Source organism: Heliangelus exortis, chromosome 11, assembly GCF_036169615.1.
Source record: "Heliangelus exortis chromosome 11, bHelExo1.hap1, whole genome shotgun sequence".
NCBI lineage: Eukaryota > Metazoa > Chordata > Aves > Apodiformes > Trochilidae > Heliangelus > Heliangelus exortis.
Genome location: NC_092432.1, coordinates 10,262,760 through 10,282,614, shown reverse-complemented (window position 1 = coordinate 10,282,614; position 19,855 = coordinate 10,262,760). Strand labels below are relative to the sequence as shown.

The 19,855-nt window shown below is 38.0% G+C and overlaps 1 protein-coding gene across 1 annotated transcript; it reads left to right on the top strand.

The window, feature by feature from the left end:
- Nucleotides 1-5,877: 5,877 nt before the first annotated feature.
- GATM (glycine amidinotransferase) lies at nucleotides 5,878-18,396 on the top strand. The gene is made up of 9 exons (XM_071754441.1): nucleotides 5,878-6,089; nucleotides 6,546-6,761; nucleotides 10,356-10,551; nucleotides 11,779-11,969; nucleotides 13,273-13,410; nucleotides 13,687-13,851; nucleotides 15,045-15,108; nucleotides 15,201-15,317; nucleotides 17,280-18,396. Exons 1-9 carry the CDS (start codon nucleotides 6,021-6,023, stop codon nucleotides 17,390-17,392), a joined length of 1,269 nt encoding a protein of 422 aa, XP_071610542.1. The 5' UTR covers nucleotides 5,878-6,020; the 3' UTR covers nucleotides 17,393-18,396.
- Nucleotides 18,397-19,855: the final 1,459 nt, after the last annotated feature.

The window sequence follows — 19,855 nt, the reverse complement described above, 5'->3', positions numbered from 1 at the left end:
AAGCAGAAACCTTAGCAGAACAGAACCATGACCTAAGGATAATTTAAAATTATTCCTTTCCACCAAATTTTGACTTTGTCATTTTTTTCTTTTTTCCTATTATTATTATTATTATTATTATTATTATTATTATTATTATTATTATTATTATTATTATTATTTGCGATGGAAGAGATAATTCTTTGTGTCCAAATCCAGTGTCCAATGCTTTGGTTTTGGTTTTGGTTTTTTTCTTAACCACTAACTTTAGGCTTGAATAGGATTCAGCATAAAACTCACAATGAATTCATAAAATCCTCTGAAGGAGACAATTGTAGCAAACTTAACAGAGATCTGCCATCTAACTTAGTCTAAGGATACTCCAGCCTCTCACACAGCAATAAACTGCATGCATAGACTAGGAAATAATAACTGAGTCATTACTTATCTGTCAAAGGGAATATTCAAAAGCTCAAGAAACTACACTGAGTGACTGAGGTTTTGTGGCTTATTCCTCTTGTCAAGGAGTGTCTTCAAGGATTCTGTAGTTTAGTGAAGAAAGGAGGAGAAGAAAGGGTTTTTTTGTAACATTCTCCCCAAAGTAAACAGGGATCTAATAACTTTGGTGCACTGGGCTGTCCTCTTCAGGAAGCTTGGGATGCATAAAAGGTTACTGGAGAGCCAAGGCTTCCTGTCTCTTCCGAGAAAGAAAATAGGTGGACAAATACTAAGTACTGCCACAAAAATAATGGAATCCCCCCTCACGTTACGATGCACTTGTTGCCACTAACACAATGGTTAAAGGAACCAGTGTTTTTGAAGCAGTTTTTCAGGATGTGTAATGTGACTTGGCTGCTATTTTAACTCCAGTGGGAGTGAGAGGAAAACTGGATGCATTTATTATTTCAGGGCGAGAGCAGACTTTTATTAATAATTTCTATAAATATTTTTCAAGAAAGAGGTGAAGCAGTTTCCAATTTTTAAGTGCTCATATACAACAAGCTATGTCACAAGACCATATATTTGAGATGCAGGAGTTTTCAAATGTCCTCAGAGCCATGAAGTTCACTTGGCAGCCTTGACAGAAAGTATTGTCACAGTACTGACCCTAGAATATATTGGCAGATCACGTTACTGTATACATGGAAATAGTGGTCTGAATGAAATCTATCCTACCAAGGGATGTGCCTTTTGCTGCATGAACCTCCAGCATTTTTTCAGTAGTCAGCACTGCACTGCCTCTGGAAATGACAGAGTGTAAAATATCATGGATTATGATCCACTAAATCCTTTGCCTTCATAGAATTTTACTTCAGCTCTGTCACCTTTCTATAATAGAAATGTGACATCTAAAATTAAAACAGATATTTATGTGTATGTTGGTATTGATGTTTACGTGCCCATACACTGTAGCCAGTCAGCATGGGGATTTCTGCAAACTCTCCCAGGAAAAGAAATCAATTATTATATCAGTCATTTGTATGATGTAATGTGACTAGTGAGTAGCCAGCCAGAAGGACAATGGAAAGTTCTGTCTTCCTGAAAGGATGTTGAATTCAGTCAATAAGGACTATTTTGTGTGCTCAAAATTCCAAATTTTTTTTTTTTTTTTTTTTTTTTTTTACTACTTGTAAGCCAAAAGTTTTGTTTAAAAATTACCTTACCAGAACTCTGCCATTGTGTTTGTTTTTTCAATTAGAACTTGTATCTCCTTGCTTGGTCAGTGTCCTGCCCCTCACATTCATACCCCTCTACTACCTGTACTGCTTCTTTTGCTCAGCTAGTGAGCCTTGTTTTGAGTGGGATACATAACTGTTTTGCAACATCTGTTTAGTATCCCAGCTACCTGGTTCCCAAAAAAAGGAGTAAATTACTTCCTAAATTATCAGACATGCTTGAAATTTAGTGCAATACGTGTTAATATTGACATGCTCCTTTGAATTACATATATTGAAATGCGTTTTGATTGCGTATGTGATTTCATAGTGTTTTACAGTTTAATTTATTTCATAGTGTTTTACAATTTAATTTCAAAGACTTTTTAATAGAAAGCAATGAAAAGAGTGTTTTTTGCATAAATAAAACAGCGCACTGAGAATTGAATCACAACAGTGTGCTAACAAGCTTACAAAATTTTGACCTATTGCTACCTAAATTCATGTAGGAAAAAAAAGTCACCTACCTTCAAACAGGAGATTTTAAAAAATATCTTTTAATTTCTTAAAGACAAGTCTTGCTCCTAAGACTATAAGGTTATATGACTGTGGGTTGTGTATGTACATAATGTTTGTGTCTGTTCTCTCCTTCCCCTCCCTGTAACATGAACCAGATGGCTACTTTCAAATTTGAGAAAGGGTCATAGGTCTCAATGGTTTTAAGTTCCTCCAAGTTTCACAGTAATAGCAAGTTGGATAGAAATAAAAAGGGCCCTTAAGTGACCCAACTATCAGAAAGGTTGCAGAGCTATTGATACCAGTATATCCACATAATGAAGATTCCTTATACATTCTGATCTCTGATTATGGTAAATACCATCCATTTATCATTTATGATATGAATTACAAAAAAAAAAAAAAAAAAAAAAAAAAAAAAGAGGAAATAAGTCTTCCTAAGTTCTTCTACTCGGACTCATGTTTCATTCTGCAGTCAGTTCTCCATTGTAGCAGATTGCATTCAGTCTGATGGAGAATTTGGCACTGCAGCATATCATGCAGTGAAGATGTCCTAACATGAGAGAACAAAATCGTCCAAAAAGTAACTATAATTGGCATTTTGGGACAACTACAGGATCTGTCCTTCAATAACTGTTAAAGATAAAATAGGAAGAAGCCATGTATCATTTGCCAACATATTTGAAGATTGAATTTGGTTTGGTGAAGATAGGATTAGTGAGAATTTCTTGCCATTTTACATATGTAGCTTGTTTGGCTGGATGGAGAGTTAAATCTAATTCTATTTTTGTTTTGAGTGTGAAGAATGATAAAGCAAGGTCTAATATTAATTAATCTGGAAGTATATTTCAAAGGACTTTGAAAATAGTACATTAATTATTATGTAGCAAGTTAAAGTAAAATATATGATATTTAAAAATTTGTTTTAATTATGTGTAACAAATTTTGACTGTTTTCACAGTTCAGAGTTAACAACAAGTAATTTTAATATTCTGAGATGAATTTATGCCTCCCAGCTGGAACAGCCAGGCTTCTGAACTTCAGGGAGTTTGAAACTTGCTTTCTAAGAAGGAAACTGGATTCTTCTGTGTTGTTCCTGATAGCTAACAGATAAGATTTGCTGTGCCAAATTCTCTTCTTGTGGGTGTAGACTGTTGGAATGTAGCAAGCAGTATCCTTGACACTAGAAGGAACTGAAGTCTCTCATAACTGTATTGTTGAACAGAGTTGAACAGTTTCTGTAAGGGAAGTAATAGGTAAAAACTGTTGAATGTATGTAAATGTTCATACCAGCTGATACCAGCTGCCTTATACTAAATTGCTTTAATTGGTAATATAGGAGAAATGCTGGTAAGAAAGGGTGAGCTCTTCTGTAACCTTAAGCATCACGTCCCTCATTTGCTGTATTGCATTACAAATCTAAACAACTTCTGCTCTGACAGGCAAGCTCTTGAGTCCTGGAGAGATGGAAATTCACAAATAAACAGTAGTATAATCTTTTGAGGCTTCTGTTTCTCTCATGTATTTGTGATAGAACTGAGACTGAGACCGGTCTAAGACGTAGCTGAGCTCATACTTTGATCTTCACAAACCCTGGTCGTGCTGCCAAGAATAACTTTTCTCTGCTGCATGTCTCCTCTTGCTTTTTCTACTTCTGTGGTTTTAAACTACAATTTTACTGCCTAATTTCTGACTGTTGATCCAGAACGTTGTTCTTTGTTAACCAAAACGTTGCTTCAAATTACCTAGTTATTAGAATGAGATGGTTTTATATAAGATTGCAAGGCATGCTATGTCATTAAAAAAATGACGGATACAATATTACAAAAAATACATAGAGCTCCATTAAAGAAGCAACAACAAGCAACTTTCTATCTCAGCAATAGCAACATTCCAGCGTGTCCCTGTTTCAAGTTAAAATTCCATACTGAGGTGAGGCTTGCAGCCAAAGAAAAGTATCTTCACTAGTTAAGTACCTAGTTTTGAAAACAATTGGCAAGTTTTTGGGAAGTGAACTTGAATTTCAAGGTGTTAAAATATTTCTAGCAATTGTGTGTAATACCGTTAGTGCTGTGATCTTTATTATAAGACTTTCTGATCCAAAGAGCTCAGCACCTGCACAGTTAACAGCTATTTGAGTAACGTTCTTGCATTTGCATGAGTGAACTTAGCTTTTTGTAACATGAATAGTCATTACTGGTGTTGTACTCCATGATTCCTATCAGTGTTACACTGGTGGATTAAACCCTTCCTGTAGAAGAAGATATGGAAAGCTACCCAGTATACAAAGAGCAAGAGACTCATTTTTATGCCAGAGAGATATTTCCATATACCATGAATGTGAAGCGTATGAAGTATGTATTGGGTGTTAAGGAATGAAGTGATGTAAGCAGAGAAATATGAGTAAGTGACTGCTTTAGGAAGACAAATGAGATTTTTTTTCAAGTGACCCAGAAGATGGTCAAGTGACAGAAGAAGCATAGGGCTGCCACTAGAGTGCATTTTAGATTGTTAGTGCCTTGATAGCATTGCAAGTACCAAGGCCTATGAAGGAAATCTGTGGTTCAGATGACTGGTACTTAAGGAAGGCTGGAAGAAAAATGCTATTTACTATGAGTAAAGGTTTCAAGGCCAGACCATAAATGTGCCTGTTAAGACTGGGAAGAATTTCTGCTTTGATTGTACTTGTCAAGATTGGCTTATGTCCAGGAGGAACTACCTCTAAGAAAGGAAGAAACAGACCTGTAAGATATGGGAAAGAATGTTTTCCCTGGAAAAAATGTAGTCCATTGGAAAAATAAAAAAATGGTAGAGCATTCAGCACAAAGCTCATTATAATGGTGTCGAGGACAATTTTAGGGACCCTATAAAGCATCAAATGTATGCAATAAGTAGGAAGAGAAATACTGTGCAGTCAGAAGTATGTAAACTGAGTTGATAAAGAATAATCCAAAGGTCCAAAACTAGCTGATAAGTTGAGAAGGACAGAAAAAAGCAAGACCTTTGGATTTAGCTATGAGCCAATCATTAATTTTTTTGGAAGGCCAATGTGAGTAGAGTGACCTTAGCAAAATAAACTGAATCAAATAACAAGCATTTGAGCAGAACTAGAATAAGCTTAGGTTTATGGGTGTGCGTGTGTTTGTTTTGTTTGCTTGTTTTAATTAAATAGATGAAAAAAAAAGTGGAATTAAGAGGAATAAGTGGAATTAAGAGGAATTAAATAACATCAAGAAAGCCCTTTTTGAAACTAAAAAGAATATACTTGTATCCTTTTAGGTGCAAGAATACTGTTTGGGGCAGTTGTGTTAGAAATAAGTCCTAACAAACTATGATGAGTGAATTAAAAGAAAGTTCTGCAGTCATGTGAAAGAGGATAAAGCAGGTTTAACTACCTGGTAGAATCAAACTTGCTTACTTCTGGATCTAAGGCATTTTTAAGCTGTAGCTGTTACATTCTAGGACTGTAGCTTATGTTTTAATACATGTTAATACTCGTGATGTTTACCTTTTTCCTCCTCTAGCTAGGTCTGTCTTCCTGCCATCTAACAGAGGTGGTGTTAAGTATCACTCCTGTGCACAGCCACGTCCCCCTGTACTAGCGCTGGGTAGTGAAGCGTAGCCTGAAGGAATGTACGGGCACTGCACGGCTGATAAAGGCAGAACCAAAAATAATAAAGGCGAGACGAAGACGTGCAGCAGCCCCCAGCCTGGGCTCCGTGCCTCCCCACGCCCCCCGTCAATGGGCGTGGCGGGACGCTATAAACGCGGGGGCCGGGGGAAGGGCGAATTGGCGCTGCCGGGGGGTGTGCGCGGAGTGGTGCGGAGCTGAGTTGAGCTGAGCTGTTGTACGCGGTTCTGTCAGCGGAGATGCTGCGAGTGCGGTGCTTGCGCGGGGGAAGTCGGGGAGCCGAAGCGGCACATTACATCGGCTCCCGGGTTGGTGCCGCGCAGATCCGCCGCCGGGCTCGGGGGGCTGGGGTTGAGACTGCGCTGGCAAGAGGAGGTTCCGTCTGCGGCCCCTGCACGGGCGCAGGTGTTGGGGGGGCTCCCCGAGAGGTGACGAGCGGGTGAGGGGCGGCTACAGGCTGCCTAGGCTGAGGCTCACCCGGGCATGCTCCCAGTTCAGCAGCACAAAGTTCAGTGACTCCGCCGCTGTCAGTGCTGAGCCCCAATGTCGCTACGCTTCTAAGCCGAGTGTGTTTTGAAAGGCAGATTGTTCTTTAAGCATCTCGTAGGCAGTGAATAAATTAGAATGGCTGTAACAAACTGTGTTTCTATTAATGCTCTGACATGCTTTGCTTTGGGACTACAGATAAGGCACTTGTGGTCTGAACCATGGCTTTTTGCATTTTGCAAGGGAAGCCTAATTTTCGTTCTTGTTTTTATTTTAAGCTTGGAAGAGTCTTTACCGGGTGGGTGCAGCGATCTTTCCAGAGCACCCAGGCAGCTACAGCTTCCCAGAACACCTGTGCTGCTGATGACAAGGCCACTAGCGCTGTGCCGAAGGACTGTCCTGTTTGCTCATACAATGAATGGGACCCACTGGAAGAGGTCATTGTGGGAAGAGCTGAAAATGCTTGTGTCCCACCATTTTCTGTGGAGGTTAAGGTAAACAATCAAACACAGCCTTAAATAGGAAATAGTGCATTTTTAATATATACACTGCTATATGTCTATACCCTTCATATATACACATTTTACTATGTTTTTTCTTTATGCTTTAAATTGAATTAGCAGCTTTAACTGATAAAAGTTAAATTGAACTCAGAACTACCTGAAAAAAAAAGTGTAGTTTTCTACTTAAGACTCTGAGAAAGATGAGTACTGTAGCTGTAGACTATCAGGACCATTTTGTTTAAATAGCTTTTAAATAGTTTATTGGAACTCATATGTACTACAGGGAGTTTTATACAGAAATACATGCTCCTGTTATTCAGCATTTTTCTGTGCCTAGAACTACAAGAATGTAAACAAATTCACATTTCTTGGTTCTCTGAAATGTTGTATTTTAGAACAGGAACACTCAAACAATGGATTTGCTCCAAATTTTTATTGCATAATTCACCTGGACTTTATAGTTACTCAGTATCTGTTGTTACCTGTGTTGCTGGGGATGAGCTTCAGTTGTTCTCTTCCAGTGTCACAGTACAGTACAACCTCCAAGGCAGCACTTAATATGTGGCTATCACAGCAAAGTGGTCTGGACACTACTTCTGCTGAAGAGACCTTAGTAATATTTTAAAGGACATTTTGACGAAAATGTTTAGAAGACCTCTGTTAAAAAGGAAAAGGGATTATTCTGATCTGAGGGAAACAAATGGCAAACAAAAACATGTTTAAAATGCTGAAATCTGTAGTTTAGAGGCCATATAGGATGTACTTGTAAAGAAGATTTCTTTTTCCCTAGGCCCTTGTACATTTGTGTGTTTTCCTTGGGAAGCTGGGTTATAATTTTGGGTAAGATTGTTAGAGGATTGTGAATAAATTATTGCAGCTTGGTAGTTCTAATGCCCAGGTAGAAGAGTAATCGTTTGAGGTTTGACATGGTATCTTGGCTCCAGTGAGTGCAATGAAAACTTTTCCACTGGCTTAATTATGATTTGTATTTACTCCTTGAAAGCTGAAGCTCAGTTGCCAGCCTCCAGAACGCTGTTTCAGACACTTCAAGGGCATTCTAGCAGCTGCAGAATAAGAACTGAATGATGACTGGCATTTCTAATATACAGATCTACATATGTGCATTTGTGTACTGCCATAATAAACGTACAGAAAGAGTAAGGGGAAAAAATGTTTAACTTTTTTACATTGCAACATTAAATGAGGCAAGATTCTGCTCTCTAATCACCAAGGGCTTGCTTTAAGATTAGAAAAATTGTTCTTTCAAATCTCTAACTTGCTGAATTTTGACATTTTGGCCATACATCTAGCCTGGTTCTTCTGCCTATTAAGCCATAACCAATAAAATGGGCCGGAGGTTCACTTTGTTTTATGTGATACCAGAAGCTCAGTCAGGAATGTCCAAGCATCACCTCTGCAATTCAAAAATCTACAACTCGGGGTTAAAGCAAGCTGTAGCTTTATGTAAACTGGGAAGTCTAAAGGGTACTAGGCCATGCCAGGTAATAGTAGTAGAGCATGCCAGGTGAGATGTGGTTTCCTCTAGTTTTCTCTGCCTTTGTCTTAAATTTTGCTGTAGACTCTGCAACAGTAACTTTACCAGAGGGTTTTCCCTTTAGGAAGGGTGGGAAGAAGCTTGAGTAGTAGAGGAGCAGCATGCCTTTGCCTCTTCTCTCTCTCTAGATGTTAAGCATGTAAAAAAAGTTAAATTTTCTCTTCTTTCTGTCTTGCTTTCCTAGCATGAGGGCAAGCGTCCAGAAATAGTAGAGCACAGGGTATATAGCATGGAGGTTCTTAAAGGAGAACACACACACCTAGAGATGAATAGCCTTGCATGCTTAGGGCTCACTGACAGTTCTAGCACAAAAGGAACATAACTGCATTAGTTTTGTCCAGAACATGGCTTTTTCAGGAGGTGGTCAGGACTGCAGTGTCCGAACTTAACCTCAAGTGTGTTAGGGCGGGTTCTCCTGCAACCCATGGCTGTTACTCGTGATGCCTAAATGAGCAGGACTCTGGTAGCAGGAAGACCTGACCACTGGCTCACCAGCTCCTGACCCCTCCTGCTGTTGTGTCAGAAGAGCTGCATGTGCCCTAATTGCTCTGTCATGTTAGTATTAGCAGGGGGCCATCAGAACTGCTGGCTTCACAGCTTATACATTTGAATGGAGTACTGTCAGAGGTACACTGAACAGAAGATGCATAATTTGTTTTGTATGATTGTATGTCTGGATTTTCTTAACCATGAGAACTAGGATATAATTTTGAATTAATTCTTTAGCAGACGATCACGGGATTTCAGGAGCAGAGGATTTAGGCCTGTGAATGTACTTGCTTTAATCCAAGCCTGACAGGTGTACTGAGTATCTTGCATTTCTGCACTGCTGCTGTACCTGAAGTATGGTACCTTCTCACCAACAAAGCATGTTACCTGTACTTCAGATGGCTTTAGAATTCCTGATGTCACCTCTGTGACAGTATAAAATGAGGTTTTAACAAGGTGACTACGGATGTATGTGTTTTGGAGATGAGCTCAAGGTTGTTTTCATTTAAAGATGTTTCCTAGCCTTATGAATTAGCAGAGTCTATTGTGTTTGGTGTGTTTGTACAGGTCTAGTATAATAAGGACCAAACCTTTCATTGCTAATTGGCAATACAAACCACTAAATACTGAAGTGTAATGCAGTCTCTTAGTTTTCATCTGTGGTTTGATGAATCAGTCTTTCTGTGGGGTTATGGCTAAAGAGAGGAAGAGACTTCAGAAATAATTATTGTTATTTATAATATCTCCATCAGTAGAAACAAGTAATATAAAATACTAATCCATCTGTAGCCAAAAATAGGAGGAAATGAAAAATCCTGAATCCTGAAAATCCCATCTAAAAGTTAAGCTAAACTTACAGTTGGGAATGAAATTTGTACATAGTTCTCCACGTTCCAGAATGTTTTTCCCTTTTTTTTCTTTCTTCCTCAGGAAACTTTTTGCATGGGCATCATGCCACATGTGTATTCTGTTATCAGTGCTGAAGCTACATGCTAGCTCAATGAGCCTGCTTAGCACATACAGCTGAAACTTCACTTTGTTACTGGATGTGTTTGTGAAGACATCAACCATTCACAACTAGTCCAACACCTACACTTAGATAAGTTTAATGATTGGACACGTGTACATCATAAAACATTTGAGTGAAACCTTGCCAATGAAGTGGGTAAAGAAAAGTAGTAAAGATAAAAAATTAAGATAGCAGAGTGCTACCAGGATAGGGATTCTCAACCAGGTATAAATGATTTATCTGAAGCATTTCTGCTTTTTCTTCTCCTTCTCTTTTCTTCCCCCTCCTTCACACCTCCCACCCCTTTATTTGAGAAGAATCAGCAGGACAATAACAATTCTTAGTAACTCTTCAAAATATCACAGGAATCAAATATAAGACACACTACAATGTCAGGGTCATTAACACAAAACATGGGAAGTCAGTGAAAGAAAAACAAGAAACCTTGAACATTGAAAACTGTCTTGTGCCTCTATTTCACTCTTAAAAAATAACCAATGCTTATTCCTTGTCATGTGTTCTTTCCTTTTAGGCCAACACATATGAAAAGTATTGGAGTTTTTATCAGAAATTTGGAGGCCAGAGTTTCCCTAAAGACCACTTGAAAAAAGCTATTGCTGAAATTGAAGAGATGTGCAATATTTTGAAAAGAGAAGGTGTGACTGTCAAGAGACCTGATCCAATTGACTGGTCTGTGAAGTATAAAACACCTGATTTTGAGTCTACAGGTAAATGATCTTCCATTGCTGAAAGCTTTGTCTGTTCATGCCTTTTCTGATGCATTCTGGATGTCATCTAGTCAACCCTCTTGCTTGGAGCAGGACTATTGCCAGTGCTATATGAGTTCAGTGATGGCTTTGTGTAGGTATGACTTGAAAAATCCCCAGGGATGGAGATTCTACTACCTGGTTTGCTGACCTCTTTCAGTGCTGCATGGATTCTTTAAAGAAAGATCTTTAGTTCCTAATGCCTAACTTGAACTTTCCACACCAGTATGTATTGCCAGATTTCCTTGCTGTTATCACTGCCACTACCAAAAAGTGTTCAGCTGTCATGTTTAATGGCCCTGAAAGTAGCTGTAAGCTGTTGCTGCTTTGTCTTCTATACTTGTCACTTGAAATAAGCTGAGATCCCTCCACTTCTTTTCCCAGGCCATGTACTGCAAGGCTGCCCTGCCTGTCTTGATAGCCCTTTGCTGGATCCTAGAGCTGGATCTGTCTTAAACTATGGAGGCAAAAACTGGAAACAGTTTGCCAGAAGGATCCTCACTAGTGTCATGGAACTCTGAATGTCTTTTTACCTACTGGCTATATTCCTCTTTGTACATCATCTTGTGGCTTTGGTTATTTGCAGTGAGAGCACAGGCTCACACTCAGCTTTGCATCACGTGTAGTGTCCAGGCTCTTTTCACATCAAATGTGTTCCTAAGCTGTTCTAGTGGAATTCAGATTCATTAGCGTGCAGATAATAATAATGTAAAGTCTAATGGGACTACTTTCTGTACTAGTTCTGTGTTCTATCAAATTTCTCTTCAGTGCTGTTACTTTTTAAAAGACTGGCAAATAAAGAAATTAGGTCCCCTTGGAAAACCTTCTGCCCATCATAACCTTTTAAAGTGGTCAGAGTAATTCCTAAGCATTTGTCTAGTTAATTACCTTTAACCAGATTACAAAGTGAACACTTGGTTTGTGGATGGTTTTCATTTAGGCATGAACTTGTTACGATGAGAATTTGTAGCAAAAGCTGAAAATATTTAAAAAAAATGTCAGTTTGAAAACATTACTGAAGAATGTAATGACCTCAAATTATGCACTGGTTTCCCGACTTAGCTAAAGATGCTTTTTGTCATTCTTTTGGATAGAAGAAATGGTAAAAAGGAGGGTGAAAAAATGAATAAGCTAAAGAGCTGAGAAAAGCAGATTTTTCTCACAGGTTAGGGGTGTTTTTCCTTTCAGGTATGTATGCTGCCATGCCTAGAGACATCCTGCTGGTGGTGGGCAATGAGATTATTGAAGCACCTATGGCTTGGCGTGCTCGGTTCTTTGAGTACAGAGCATACAGACAACTAATCAAAGATTATTTCAACGCTGGTGCTAAATGGACAACTGCCCCCAAACCCACAATGGCAGATGACCTCTATGATCAGGTATTGTTTTCATTTTGCTTCAGAACTTCAAGTTTGGATTATACAGAATTTTGTTGATAGTTTCAACCTGATATCTAGGTTTCACAAAACTGGGTGAAAAACAACAGAACAGCTCTGGAAATCTGTGGGCTTTCTAGTTATACAAATATTCTGTAGCCTTTCCAGATAAAACTGAGTGTATGCAATTAGGGAATAAGAACCAGGAAGTGGTGTCTATTGAATTCAAGTCTGCTTTGACTTGTTTTGATTACTGGCTGTAACTCAGCATTACTAAAGAGGAAGGAATGCTAGAAAGACATTACGAAGATGACTTTCAAGAAGTAAGATTCCCTGAGAATGTCCATATGTCCTGAGTGTATCAAGAAGGTGGGGAAAAAATGTATATTTTTTCACAGAAAAAAACTTGGAAGCTTTGTTTTGCATTATGATTAATATTTGGAAAGTTGTATAAATAGTGTTTTTGTTTGTTTTTTGTTTTTGTTTTTGTTTTTTGTTTTCTGTAATAATTTTGACTCGGACAATATTTGTGGTTTCCTATAGGCTCTCAAATACATTAGGACCTTGGTAAAATCATCTCTAAAAGTGCAGTAAAACTGGTTGTGGAATGATTGTATTTTTCTGGGAACAGTGACATCTTATTAATGATGCAAAGAAGACTTCCTTAAACAGTTACCATAGAGTAATCTGTCAGGACTAGAAAACTTCCAGAGTCTGTTTTGAACCATAGAATCTCCTTACCACAGTAGTTTTTGTTTGTGCTATTTTTTTGATATCTCATTTGTTATTATTTATGTTGTTTCATTCTTAAATCTATTTAAATTCCTGAAGATGTACTTTCTAGTTTGAAGTATTGTTCTATTTTTAAAGGTGGAAGAAGTAGGGAGTCCACTTTTGTGGACTTGCATACTTGCAAATTGCTTGCATGCCAGTATTTCTGTTGCTGAGTGATCTCTTGTGCTGGTAGTTAAACAGCACTGATAATGAAAAATTTTGATTCAGAAGCTGGAATATTAGAGACAGTGGCTCTAAAGAGTGATTAACATCTTGGTATAGCTGTTGTCTCTTACCTTGTTGCCTGTTCTTGAATGTACTTAAAACCTTTACTTAAGCTTACACATTTATGCTTTTTATGTTCTAGTAACAAGTAAACCAAACCAGTTCCAAGGAATATATTACCTATCAGTCTAAACATTTTTATTTCAAAATACACGTCAGTAGCAAATAGTTTGAAAAGTTTTCCTTACCATCTCCAACCTGAAGTTATTAATCTTATTTTATTTTATTTTAAAATTTTAATAACTAGGATTATCCAATTCGCTCTGTTGAAGATAGGCATAAGCTGGCTGCTCAGGGAAAATTTGTAACTACTGAATTTGAACCATGCTTTGATGCTGCTGACTTCATTAGAGCTGGAAGAGATATCTTTGTACAAAGGAGCCAGGTAAACGGAGGTTTCTTCCAATAGTTTTGGTATCTACTTTAATGATTGATACTTGTATTTTTAAATTCCTGAATTGGAATAAGAAGCATTGGAAGCATTGGAATAAGAACGGTGACAAGAGAAGTTGCTATTCACAGAATGGCTGAGACTGTCTTACAGCTAAGCCACAAACTTCTAGTATTTTTACTTTAACTATTTATTTAAGTAAAACCTTAAACAAACTAAGCCTGGATGCAGTTTGTAGCCTACTCTGGTGAAACTTTGTCCTGTTTTCAGGTTACAAATTACATGGGCATTGAATGGATGAGGCGACATCTTGCACCAGACTATAGAGTGCATACAATATCCTTTAAGGATCCTAACCCTATGCACATTGATGCCACTTTTAATATCATTGGACCTGGTCTTGTGCTCTCTAACCCAGACCGTCCCTGCCATCAGGTAAGAATGTAGAAGGGGTAGAAGTGTTTTGTGTTTGAAAAGCACTCAGCTGGATTAGGTGTGAGGATTCCCATGACTTCAGAAACTACAGCTACGTGGGAATAGCTGAGCCAATACAGAGTGAGCTGTGTGCAGCAGAAATTATGGAACCATGGCCCCACATAGCTCTTAGAGGCAACATTACTCTCTTTGCAGCAACTGGCTTCAGTGCAAATTGGTCACGTTCAATTACTGCCTCTTGTAATATCTATTATGAGAATAATCTCAAAAATTAATTTTCCCCTCCTTTTCCCTTCACCCGTTTTTCTTTAGTTTACCTGAAAAAAAGAGGCCCTTGGTCTCCTTGTGTTAAAACCACATTCTGGTATTTTTTCATGGAAAGCTGCTGCCTGTGTAGATGGAAAGATAGATGCAGATGCTGCTTGCTTTCATAGAAGACTTATTTGGCAGTTCTGGATGACTAGGAAAAGGGGGAGGAGGTACAAGTGAAAGAGGTCTTTTCTCTAAAATCCTGACAGGCCAGGCTCGTTATTGAGTTTCTAGAACTGGAGCTCTACCTCGTGGTGACACTTGAATAAAGAGCTCTTCCAGGTATTTGGACAATGAGGTTGAAAAGTTGATTCTCCTTGGCCAAATTATCTTCCTTTTATTTTTAACTTGTGTTATTGTTGGGGACATAAAATATTGCCAAAGATACTTTTATTTGTTCCCTTTGTTAAATAAACTACATATTAAGTTCCTTATGAAGCATGATGAAAATGTAATTTTATGTGCTACTGTTGGTGGTTTGTTTCTGTAAATGGCTGTGTAGTTAATGTCAATGGCTTTTACAGTCACAAGGGAAAATATAATTTAAAAAAATACAGAATTTAATGTGCTGCTACTAATACCTTTACTTAACAGACTCCAAACTGCACGTGTTGCTTTTTCTCTTTAACATATCTTAGGACACCTAGCATATATAAAATTAGTAGAAAAAAATTAGTTGTACACAAAGTTTGAAAAGACTTTCAGAAGATGCTTGTATGAAAACTGGGCTTGTAGATGGAACTTGAATGAGGGGAAGAGTACTGAAGAGAAGGAAGGGGATGTCATGTATATTGAAGTAATCTGAGAAAATGTGGCATACATTGAGGGACATAATGTGCTATTTTAAGAACCCTGTTTAGAATCTAATCCAATTGCTCTTTCAGATTGAGCTCTTCAAGAAAGCAGGCTGGACTGTGGTTCGTCCCCCCGTGCCACTCATTCCAGATGGTATATTCACTTTCTTTTCTAAGAATTCCAAGAGTACACTTAAGAGAGTTAATATGGGGCAACACTGGTACAGTTCATTCTCCTGTGTTTAGATCACCCCCTCTGGATGTCTTCTAAATGGCTCTCCATGAATGTCTTAATGCTGGATGAGAAACGTGTGATGGTGGATGCCAATGAGACATCGACTCAGAAGATGTTTGAAAATCTGGGTATGTCTTAATGCATTTTCAAAATATATTTAAAAAGAAATGCTTGTAATACCAGCCATACACATCAGGATGAAGGGAGGTTTCACTTAGAGTAGTCAACAAAGGCAGCACTGGAAAAGGTACTCAAACAATTGGATTAGCAAGTAAGAATCATTCAGTGGTTCCTCTCCTGAATACTCCAGTCATACAAATATGGGCTTCTTATATCTTATGCCCTGTTCAACCTGCAGCAAATAAATGTATGAGCAGCAATTGAAGTTACTGCTAGCATGCTTTTGAATGAGCTTTTTAAATGCTAAACTGTCTGTTCAGTTTGGAGGTCAAATCTGTTTTGGGGAGGTTGAGTGTGCATATGGCCGAGTGATGTAAGGCTGGCTGTCCTTCATTGTCAAAATGCTTCCAGATTTTTTTTAGTTCCAAACTAATTGTACTCTAAACTATCAAATTAAGACCACTTAACCCAGTATTTCTGCTCCTTTATGGAGATTCTTAGTCCTGTTAGATGTGACATCATTATTGGGTTGAATTCCTTTAGATATGCAGTGGCTGGAGAACTGTAATTTAAAATAAAATCTGAAAGTCATACTATGCACAGCTCACTGAAAAAAAAAAAAAATTCAAAAATCTGAACTCAGGCAATTAATCCAACTGCTCCCATCATGCTGGGTGGGGAAGATGTAGGTAGATCTACTTGTCTTGTAGCTGATTAATAGGAGGGTGGCCAGATTGCTTGGTGCTACAGCCAGGACTGTTGCTGCAGGGTAAATGCATGGTGATGCAAACATTGACAGAGTAGAAAGAAAATGGGTGGATAGATGAGAAGTCAAGGGAAGTGAAGGGATCATTCTGTTGCAGAGTGAAAGATAATGCTCCCCAGGATAAAAAAAACCCCTCCTTTAAGGAAGGAAAGATTATGGAGAATGATCCAAAGGTGGAAGATAGCAACTGTGAACTTAGAAGAAGGGTTGGTACCATGGATGTGAGTGCACTTACTGAAGCTTCCATCAAATCTGAGGTGATTGCAGGTGAGAACCATGCAATCTCATGCTTAATCCGCTTCTAAAGAGCGGCTGTACAACCTCTAGTGAACCACTTAACTTTTCATTCTTAGGTTGTTTTAATTCTCTGCATGAGCAAGGAGCTGAGAATTCATAAATGCTTGAAAACTCTTAAAAATAAGGCTACTGATGCTAATCTTGACATACCATTCACAGTTTAAATAAACTAAATAAACTGTAGTCTGTAAGTTCCTAGGACTGATATGGATCCACTGGGAACAAACCTATTATTGACCTAGATGATCAGTTCTACTGAGCTGTTTCTGAGCTCCTGAAAGTACCTGAAAGAAGTTCCTGAAAGAAGCAAGCTAAAAGGCAAACTTCATAACATAAAAGTTCTGATCCTAGTCCATGTGTCAGGACTAAGTATAAATTTGAGCCACAGGAAGTGGGAAGCAGCTTAACCTAGGTAGTAAGTATAACAGCCTCTTTCCCCTTCAGAAAAAGAGGGACTCAGAGCTCTGTACTTTGAATGCTTCTTTTCTTGAAATGCACTTGAAAGAGCACATTGTGTCTTCTGAACCATAAATGCTTACACAGGTTTATGTAAATGTGCCCTGGAATTCTGTAGCAGAATTTCAGCTAATTCTTCACACACCCCCAACAACTGATAACTATTTTTTAAAAAAAAATTTATTTTATTACTAGCACATCATAACACATCAAACACCAGCTGTGCTCCAGGATCTGTATATTCCTGAGGGTTTTGCTGGAATAAATAAGCCATCTATATTCCTAACTTGTTCTCTGCCTAGAACTGGGAAAGTAAATTCTTAAATGAATAGGATACTTTCTGTACTTGCATGTAGTCATATGATCTGATAAAGCATTATCTAATGTACTGATCTAAGCTTTATCACATGAATTTGAGATTTTTAAAGTATGCAACCTGTGTTTCTTGCAGGCATTTCTACAATTAAAGTGAATATTCGTCACGCCAACTCCCTGGGAGGTGGTTTCCATTGCTGGACGTGTGACATCCGCCGTCGTGGTACCCTGCAATCTTATTTTGACTAGTTATGGGCCAGATAGGTAGCAATGGTTCAGCTTCTGAAATAAGCATAAGAAATTAATACATTAATTTCACTTTTGTTAAAATAACTTCATGAGCTCTAGTGCTTGGTCAGCTGTGTCCTTACAGTGGCCTGGTAAATGATTTCTTCTTACATAGTCTTCTATAGCATGGTCTATAGTAGTATGATTGAAACTAGATCCATCAGTAACATAGGTTTTCTGGAAGACATGGCTTTTTGAATGACATCTTTCATCTGGGAAGCCTTTTTGCATTGGCATTGAATGTAAAAGCTTGTCAGGGTAGCTAAATGGTCTTGCTAGAATAGCTTGGACACTAATATTGGACATCTACCTCTGTCTAGTTACTCTATCAAATAGGCAGCTTGAAATGTTAAACTTGAGTAAACTTTTCTTATTCCTTTTAATCCATCTATTGCTCTAATATATTCATGTTTAATGAAGTTAAAATAGATGCAACTGTACAGTTCTTTAGTGGAACCAAGTAATTTTAAATGTTGTTCATGTTGAGCCCTAAAGATATTTACAGAGAATTTCCAGTATGATCTAACTTTTAAGACATACTGACTTACGGTGTCCTGCATTTTTTCTGATATATCATGCATCTGAATACTTTTTTATATAGCTTTTTGTATTGCTGCAATTGGTTTTTATTTAACTTTAGGTGTACAAATGATAGATAAAACTCTGCTTGTACAGGTTTCACTCTGAATTGTTTACATAACTTTAAAAAAAAAAAAAAAAAGCTTAAAGGAAAATAACCCACCAAGAGCCCTGCTCTAACTCTAGACACTTGTCATTTGACAATCCCTTCTTCCTTGAGCTATAGCAGATACAGGAAGATGCATCAAATGTCCCAGATGCTGAGAAGGAGTTTGAGTAGTGATGACGGAATATGTACTTTTTATGCTTAATAAAGGTTTTTTTGTGTTCTCAATTTGTTGCCCTTCTGAAAATGGATAAGCATGCAATGTCTGGACGGGTGCATATTTGTAGGAAGTTGAAATATACCTGGATTTTTTTTTTCTTGCTGTTGTAAAACATGTAACATCTTTGGCACTTGTATAATGGAGAAAACCCTTTTCTTTCTGCAACAAAAATGTGCAACAACTATTGTTTATGTGCCACGTTTCTGTTTCTGTTTTCCACAGAAGTAAGACTGGTGGGGGAAAGTAACACCTAGTGTTTCTTACCAGAGCATGAAGGAGTTAACTAATGCAGTGCACTTTATCAGAAAGGATGTCAGGCTTAAGATGCTCCCATAGAAGCCACATGGCAATATTTTACCGAGAGTTGGGTGGGACTAATCAGGCTCTATCAACAGTATAAAATGCATTAAGTTATGCCAGACTGGAAGAGTCAATGAGACAGCTGCTGACCACGTGGAGATGGTACTTCTTTTCCTTTTAACATCAAGGTCTTCTCAACAATGAAAATTCATGAGAGACTTCCTTTAACCAAACCTTGCTTTCCAATGCTGGCAAGGGAACTGGACAGGTGCATGGAGGGGCATGGACAGCAGGGCATCTTTCCCCTTGTTCTACGTGCTGAAGTGTTGATATGTGTGTCTGTGCTTCGTGTAAGATACTGTAAGGTATGGCTGAAACCATTAAAAAACTCGGGCAAAATGTGGATGAGTAACCGGACACACCTCCAGGATTAAAGAGGCTGTATTTTAATATCATGATACACATGATCCCTCCTTGACAAGGCAGAAGTGCTTTCTATCAATGTTATAAATTCTTTGGCTTCATCTTGGTGTACTCTTCTGGGGGAATTGTGATAGAAGGCGTTCAGAAGTTCTTTTCTCCTCATAAATGAACACGACTGACACCTGGTGATGAAAGTACTGAGTGTACAATGATCTTAATGTTCCCTTTCACACCAAACTCAGCACTGTCTGCTCTGATATGATCAATTCATTCTTGTTCTTCAGTCAAAGAAGAAGAGTTGTTGGGGATGTCTTCCTGTTCTGATAATTAAGGTGTTGCTTCTTCAAAAGTATTTGCAGAAAAGTATCTTGATGTGGCAGGGAAACATGCAAGGCATGTTTATCTTCACCATTGGACTGATAGTTTAAGTTTAGTTCCCAACAAATGCTTGAACTCTAAAGGTATTTCAGTTGCCACCATTAATGTGCTATTCTGATCTGTAATGTTGAATTAAGGCATAGGTATTCAATGATTAACATGACTTAAAAATTAGAGTAATTAACGTGACTTTAAAAATTAAAAAATTATCTGAGAGAAATGCAGAATGCAGAATGCAAAAAATCCAATGAGTACTATAATTTAAACTTTGTATTATTTTTTTTTTCACTTTGAGTGGAAAAATACTAGAATTCTTTTTTTAGCCTTTTCTGTCTCGCATGGAATCTCACCTCTGATCCTCAGACTCTGTTGCTTGTGGGCTGTTCTTATTTTTAGGCATGTGATGCATTTCCATGGA

Coding starts and splice junctions, on each gene's coding strand:
- GATM (XM_071754441.1), top strand. CDS start 6,021: ATGCTGCGAGTGCGGTGCTTGCGCGGGGGAAGTCGGGGAGCCGAAGCG. Junction 10,552..11,778: donor ACCTGATTTTGAGTCTACAG/GTAAATGATCTT, acceptor TTTTCCTTTCAG/GTATGTATGCTGCCATGCCT. Junction 11,970..13,272: donor CAGATGACCTCTATGATCAG/GTATTGTTTTCA, acceptor TTTAATAACTAG/GATTATCCAATTCGCTCTGT.